Below are 7821 nucleotides of genomic sequence, written 5' to 3' on the forward strand. Positions count from 1 at the left end.
TGGTTAAACTGAGATTGGTTTAGTTTGTTATAGGTATTTCCTAGAAAAACTCTACAATAAAATACAAATTAGATAGTTGTGTAAAAAGCCCAAGTATGTTTGTAAGGAAAATGTCTTTTGCTTCGTTGTGCCGCCCAACAATCTACCTATTCACAACCTAACAATCTACCTGTGGCCCAAAGGAAAACATAGTACAATCTAGAATCAAATGTAATGGAGCCTGTTGGCATCAATTATTTGGATACGTAGCCTATTTTTAAAGAAGCTCCACATGTATGGTACTGCAGAAAGGCAAACCTGGGACCAGTTATGGTGTTGATTTGTAGATTCTTCCAGTGACAAACGCTTATCAGATGAGGGAAAAAAAAGAAACTAGCTATACATTCTGTTTATTTCAACATAAAAAGAGCTTCTTCATTTGATTGACAAATCCAACGGAGCTCAACAAAACATAACAGAAACGGTAACTGCGGAAATATTACATTTACCAACGAACATTAACTACATAATAATTGATGAAAGCAAAAGACAGCTTCTTCATATTTCTCCTGCATTGTGCTTCACTTGTATTCCAAAATCATGTTGTTCTCCGGAGCCAACCCGACACAGCCTCTGAGAATGTTCTCGAGCATTGCCCGCTGCTTCGACAGTGCGTTCACCACCGGGGTGCCTGGTGGAACCTGCATACCATTTTTTTTTTCATTTAGTAATGATATGCATAGAAAAACTATGTTTTATAAAAACTAAAACACGGAAACAAAAAATGCTGAAACAAAAAAGACTAAAATCAGAAACCGCAAAATTAATAATTACAAAAATAAGTTATAATTCTACAAATTCATAATTTTATGAGCATTTCCCGATACCAAAAGAAAATCCAAAAAGTAGATCTAGATAAATTTCCGCCTAACATAGCACAGAAAGCAAACATTCCAACAAGGTAATCAGCAATTAATGGCAACAAGTGAGGCCTAGTCTTGATGGCTAGGCTCTCCGCAACATATCCGGAGGTCACGGGTTTGATCCCGACCTCTGCAACATGTTGGTTCGGCTGAATTAAAAATCCTACTAATATAACATCTTCACCTATTAACTTCTATCTCTGTTAAAAAAATGGCATAATATAGCTGGCATTAAACAATCAATTTTCCATTTCCTTTAGTATAATTTTACTAAAAGCAACACAGTCAAAGCAAAAGGCTCTACGCTTACCAGAGGAGCCTTGGTGAGGTAACTGAGAATGGTAGCCACAGGGTGGAAAGAATGGAACTTTCCCTGTACAAAAATAAATTCAAGTTGCAAATTAGATCCACTTTAATATAATAAAGAACCCGAAAAGCAGACATAACAGAGACAAATGATTCTTTAACACACCTCCCCTTCAGCTTTAAGAAGGATCCTGGTGCTGAGTTCAGCAAGGAGAACCAAATCAAGGATGATTGGTGCAGCCAAGAGCGAGTCCTCACAAGTGTTGTGCAACACTATGGTGTTTGTGCCACCCATGAAAATCTCTGAAGTATACTCATCCATAGCTCTCTTGCTATCTCCCACATATGGAACATACTGCATAGGAACAACACATTGTAAGAAAGCTTACTGAGACTAACTAGAATCGACGATGCATATATAAAGGAAAGCCAAATTACCTTGATGACCACAACATGGTCAGGATGTTCGCCGGGTTCGTAGAGGATACCATTGCTAGAGACCATGTCATCGACAACGTTACTTTTGGAGATTTCCTTGGATCTGAAAGTTTGCGGCGCTGAAAGGTTCATGCCATCATTGTTTCCTAGATGGTTGTAGCTCACTATTGATGTCGGCTGCATCATCCACAAATTCAAGAACCCATAGATATCATGTACAAAACTAAAATCATCTAATCACACCAATCTATATAGCATGCAAATGGAACCATCGAAACAGAATGCTGAAACCACTTTTTTCAATGAATAGGTTATGAATATTGAATTTCGGAGTTTTAAAAATGTGAAACTAGAAACATAATGTAGCACTCGAAGTTTCCGTGCAACAGAGACATAAATTAAGGACAATTCAACTAATCATTATCACAAGCATATTATATACCTTGATACCAGCCCCAACAAGGAAATCAACCAGAACAGATTTCATCTTGGTCTGACCACTCTTGAAGTCATCCCCACCAATCAAACTGTTGTTCTTGATAGCCAAATCAATAAGTCCTGTAGATCAATTATAATATCCAAATCAATTTCACTCTAGAGTCTAGCCATAGTAAGAAGAGTAACCATAGCATCAATTAAGGAAAAAGAAAGGTCAAAAAATTACCAGGAACAAAAGTATTCTGAGGACTTCCATTAATGAAAGGAACACTTTCAAAGATACAAGCCAAAGCAAACAAGGTTGATGGAGATATTTCAGATTCATTTCTCTCCAAAGAAGCCAATAAGTTCTCAATGGTGTCATTTAGTCCCACAGCAACATTACTGTACCTCTCAGTGTTGGCAGTCCAAAGCACAACTACTTTGTCCACTTTGTTTTTCTCCTTAAACTCCCTAATTTAATCAATATTATCACACCAAATATTACCAAACATAAAAAGTTTTCCATATAAAGAAACAAAACAACCTTTTCAGCAAAATAAAGTGGTAATTAATTATACCTGATATCCTTAATAATTTGCTCCACCTGTTCTTTCTTAGTTCCCTTAATCACGTTGTTTGCACGCGATCCTTGATTAGCAGCGATAAAATCAGGATCATAGACTCCAGGGAGTGGGATCATAGATTCCATGTAAGGCCTCAACTGTTTCTGAAGATCAATGTCCAGAACCTTAGCTCTGGCCATTGCATCAGCCAAGTTCATATCACTTATATCCCACCCACCAAACACAATGTCATCTGGGTTCACCTATTCACACAGTAAATAGATTAATCAACCAAATTTTAATTTTTTTGGTGACGAGGACTCCCTCGTGCCGGCAGCCCAATCCCAACTACTCAATTCTTTTAGAAAGGGCGTAGCCGGGGTCGGAACCCGCGAAAATCAACCAAATTAAAGTGAAGAAAACAGTAAGTTTTTACAGTTTGATGAATGAATTTACCATGGGGAGAAGGCTCTTGAAAGGAGCATAAATCTCCTCTCCATTGAAAGACCCAACTCTAATGGATGAAGCTTGAGTGAGTGAACCAAAGTAATTTGCTTGCTGCACTTTGTCCTTGGTTGCCCAGGAGATTCCTCTATAAAAATGAATAAAAAATATAAAAAATATCATGACCCACATCTTGAAAACCAATTTAAAATTAGAATAAAACAACTTTGCATGCATATCTAAGCAAAATCTTTCAAACCAATTTAAAAATAACTCTACCAACCCACAAAAAGAACCAATTTTTAAATCAAAAAAACTGTCATATACATATTACTCACTCTCTGTTAGCTATAACACCAGCAGTGAGAGTAGAACCATTATTTCCACCCCAACCCACAAGCATTACCCTGCAAAAACAATCACATTTCACAATATTAAGATCGACCCACAAAAATATAGCCAAAAAAAACACTGACCCACAAAAATTAAACAACAGATGAATGAAAATGAACAATATAGGGTAAAAATAAGATACAAACCCTAGTTTAGGGACATGAATATCAGTCTTGAATTCATATTTTACAGTTTTGGGCTTGACAATCCATTGATAAGTACCATTTCTACTCTCATGAACAAGCTCAGTTGTTTCATAGTTATAAACTGAATGAATCTCGTCGTCTGTGTACTTCACATTTGGACTCTCAACCTTAAACTTTTCAATAAACATTTTTAAAAATACAAAGATTTGAGATTGAATATTCAAAAAGAAGAGCAAAATTGGCTTCTTTTTTCTTCTAATGAATCTCAAATCTTTGCTACTCTAGTGTGCTCCATAAGTGCCACCAAAGCGCTGAATAAATAGAGAGGAGGAAGCCAGGTATCGCCACGTGGCGTCACGTGAATGGATGTGACCCCACTGGTGTTATTTGTAAGGGTAAAATGGTCTATTTATTAGCAAGCGAATGCTTGGCTGTGCACTATGCAGAGAGTCTAGAGTGTAGTCCATTGAACCGCACGTACTAGTTGACACGTACGAGTCTAGTGTGTGCCATGTGGCGTTCGCTTTACGCGTGGCGTGATCCTGTTAATTCTTTTGGTGGGGTCTGAGTTAGAACGTACTGGAATTTGTTTGATGAATCGTGAATCCTTTGGCGTTGGAGTATGATACACGCGCTATGTGAGAGAATTGGGATGAATCTGATTAACTGCCATCAACATTTTACGGGGCTGACTGTTTTAAAGTTTAAACAACAGTTCGCCCCGTCAGCTACTTAACACGATAAAAATAGTTTAAATTTAAAAACAGTGTTTTAAAAAATTGAACAGGATTGGCCGGTCGAACTGGTTAAATCGGATACCGGCCAGTAGTCTGGTCTAAAATTATAAAACTAAATTTTTTGGTTGAATCGAATTGGACCAGATTGGACCGAATTAAACCGAATCAAACCAGTGTTGAATTGATGAACCGAAAGTTAAACAGGTAAAAAATTAGTAAACCAAAAATCTTTTAATTTTTATATTTATTAAACTAATTGAGCCGGTTATTGAACCGGTTTAACCAGTTGAACTGGAAACCGATGACCTTACCGGTTCAACCACCAATTGGATTGTTAAAACACCACTAGAAAGTACCATTGAGCAGCTTTGTTCAATTTTTTTTTTTTAATTTTTTTACAAAATTATTTAAAAGGATTTAAGGAGTGTCCTAGAGACCTCGTTTAGTGGGAAAAAAGATAATATATTTTGAAAATAGTGGATATTTTATTTTAATTGGTTCATTTTTTATGTCTTACTTCATGAAAATTAAAAATCCAACTTTCATTTAAATAGAAAATGAGATTTCTATAAATATCTAGATAAATTATATTTTTCAAGTTATATAAATATAAATGATCATAACAATTTTTCATTATATTATTTTAAATCTGTGAGTGAGAATACTGATATTTTTTATTTGTAATAAATTTACAATAAAATTTAACTAATTTTAGGGTTTAAGTTTTTTTTTCAGGTGTTTAATTATTGACCTCCTTTTAAGGGTCTATTTATAGGAGTGAAGGAAACCGAGGATTTACTAGAGTTCAAGTATGTTTAGGTTTCTGTTAAATAGAGTCTTTTATATAGATGTTAGAGTGTGAATTGATAAATTTTTTTAGTATTGAGATTAAGTTAAATGTCTATTTTATTAATTAAATTTTTATTATTTTTTGGTGACTAAAGAAATGGTGTCTAAAAATTAATTTTAGTGTCTGAAAGTATTGAAGTGGCTTTTGAGACTCTATGGGTTGGGGTATGGTCAATTTCAGTCCGTCAAACTTGCAAGTTCGCCTATAAACTTCTAAAATATTGCAATTAGTCTAATTTCTAAACTTAAACTACAATTTCTTTGGATTTTTATAGGCTATTTACGGCTAATTATATTTTAACCCCTCAAATTTGTTGTTGTGCACTGATCACGTCTACTTAAATTCAACAAATCAATCGATAGCTCGTCACCCGGACAAATTTTTCTGGAAATCATCATGGGACGCTTAAGTCCGTTATTCTAATATCCCGTATTTTCAAATTTGTTTTGGTGGTTGGTTGTCCGTTTAAAGTTTGGTTTGTGATGGACTTTTGTTGTGTTTTCGCTTCGACATGTTCTCGTTGTAATTCCGACTTATTTTGGATTGATATGTTTAGATTATCATATGTAGTACCTTGGTTGTGTCATGTTGAGTGGCTTATGTGTACCCCTTGAGCCTCTAAATGTTGAATTAATTTATTTTCGGGTTGTTATCAAAACAATGTTTACATGTTTTCTAAATGTGTCATGATGTAGTAAAACATTCACATCTCCCAACTGAACTGTCGGATCTGGCTGCCCTTTTGATATGATGTACCTAAAAGGATTATCTTTCATTCGACTGTTCGGATCGCCGTTTTGACCCTTTTTCAGGTCAACCAGACCTGTGAACCGGACTTGCTGGGTAGATAAAGTTGTAGGTCCGGTCCACTTCGTTTTTTGGTTTCAGTAAGCAAACCGGTTTTATTAGAACTGGTTGGGTTTGTTTCAGAGGCTTTAAGTAGACTTTTACTCAACCTAAGCAACCCTATTCAATTTTTAAAACCTTAAACTCATTCTAAACTAATCCTAGACAAAATTCCTATGATTATTGGTGTTCATAACATTTGGTAAGTGTTTCTAATCTAGTTTTCATTGTGTAATTATTTGGTTTATAACCGGTGTGATTTTAGACTCAGTAGCTCTTCCTATATTATAATTATAGGCTGATTTGAATTGATAATTTTTGAATTTTCATCTGTTTATCCATTCAAGAGGTATGACTCCATTTTCATTGATTTTATAAAAGGATCTACATGTTGTTGTGTTATATTGAGACTTAGGGTGTTGTGGTTTTAATTTACTGTTTTGCTTTTGAGTTAAAATCTGGAAATATGTACTAGGAATTGGATTTGGCTTGTTTATTGATGGTTATACATTGGGTGAATTGGAATAGTTGTTGTAACTAAATGGTATATCAAATTGTTGTTGTTCTTGACTTAAAATTCTATTTTGGCATAATTTAAAAGCTGGAAATTTATGTGAGATTCGATCTTAGCTTGTTAGTTATAATTATACCTTGGGTATGTTGAAATCATTGGCTAGATTCAGGTGTTATTTATGTTGTTTTGCTAAGGTCAATTCACTGTTTTTGAATTGTTTCATGTGGCTAGAAATATTATTAAAGGACTGTTTTTAACTAATTAAAATGATTACTTTGGATGCCTATTCGATTTGTAGTTTTATTGTTGATGTGGGTTTGTTTTGTCTAAGTTTTGTTGCTTACTTAGGATGGTTTTGATCAAGTTATAAAAGGTTGGAAATATATTTTATAAAACTGTATTTGACGTATAAAAGATGTTAGTTTGATTATAAGCTGTTGGGTAATCAATTGGTTGAATTGGTTATAAATTATGTAAAGGTTTTTACATTGTTTTATTAGTTGGTTAGATGGACATTTCAGATCTGAGTTTGGATAATTAAAATTTTTAAAATCATTTGTGATTTCATTTAAGGTGGCTTGTTTAAGTGGTGTGTATTTTGGGTGGAACTTGCCAAGTGTTGGCAAGATATTTTGGCTTATTACTTCTTATGGTTTGGGTGTTGTTAGGCTTTGGATGGAGTTCTTGCTTTCAAATAACTTTGGTGTTATTAAAGAATTTGATTTTACTTTGGGTTATGCTTTGGCATATGTTGGGTCGGGTTAGACTTGTGTCGCCACATGTTAAATGATTTGATTTTACTTTGGGTTATGCTTTGACATACGTTGGGTCAGGTTAGACTTGTGTCGCCCGACATGTGGTGTTAAGCAATGATGTAGTTAAGGCCAACACACTATCTTGGGAAATTTGTTTGGTTTTAAAAGGAACTATTTAAGTTATGAACTCCGAATTTTTTTTTAAAGATAAGAACTTATCTAAACTTAACTTGTTTAATTTGCTTGATATGGTTTGTATGGATTCTTTGACTTGTGCTTTTGTTGTATTTGAGATGCTAGTCCTATGTGGTGTCTAGTATTTTTAGAGTTAGGGGTTGTATGGTTTTTAACTTGTGCCTTATTTTTAGACCTGTCGTCAGCTCATGCTTTGGAGTCTGCACAAGTTTAGTTGCTTGCCAAGTTATCACGTGGATTTGCAAGCAGTGAGTTTGTAGTGCTATTTACCGTTTTATTAAGTACCGCAAATTATTTTAGTATTAGAAATGT

At 34.6% G+C, this 7821-nt stretch overlaps 1 protein-coding gene across 1 annotated transcript; it reads right to left on the reverse strand.

Annotated features, from left to right (window-relative positions):
- Nucleotides 1–354: 354 nt before the first annotated feature.
- On the reverse strand, nucleotides 355–3906 carry LOC126655970 (inositol-3-phosphate synthase 1). The gene is made up of 10 exons (XM_050350392.2): nucleotides 3613–3906; nucleotides 3412–3480; nucleotides 3086–3221; nucleotides 2645–2892; nucleotides 2311–2537; nucleotides 2089–2204; nucleotides 1647–1823; nucleotides 1375–1563; nucleotides 1213–1275; nucleotides 355–680 (listed from the first exon to the last, which is right to left on the reverse strand). Exons 1-10 carry the CDS (start codon nucleotides 3798–3800, stop codon nucleotides 561–563), a joined length of 1533 nt encoding a protein of 510 aa, XP_050206349.1. The 5' UTR covers nucleotides 3801–3906; the 3' UTR covers nucleotides 355–560.
- Nucleotides 3907–7821: the final 3915 nt, after the last annotated feature.

The sequence above is a fragment of the Mercurialis annua genome, linkage group LG7, assembly GCF_937616625.2.
Source record: "Mercurialis annua linkage group LG7, ddMerAnnu1.2, whole genome shotgun sequence".
Lineage (NCBI taxonomy): Eukaryota > Viridiplantae > Streptophyta > Magnoliopsida > Malpighiales > Euphorbiaceae > Mercurialis > Mercurialis annua.

Coding starts and splice junctions, on each gene's coding strand:
- LOC126655970 (XM_050350392.2), bottom strand. CDS start 3,800: ATGTTTATTGAAAAGTTTAAGGTTGAGAGTCCAAATGTGAAGTACACA. Junction 3,481..3,612: donor ATTCATGTCCCTAAACTAGG/GTTTGTATCTTA, acceptor TTGTTTTTGCAG/GGTAATGCTTGTGGGTTGGG. Junction 681..1,212: donor ACCTCACCAAGGCTCCTCTG/GTAAGCGTAGAG, acceptor AATGGTATGCAG/GTTCCACCAGGCACCCCGGT.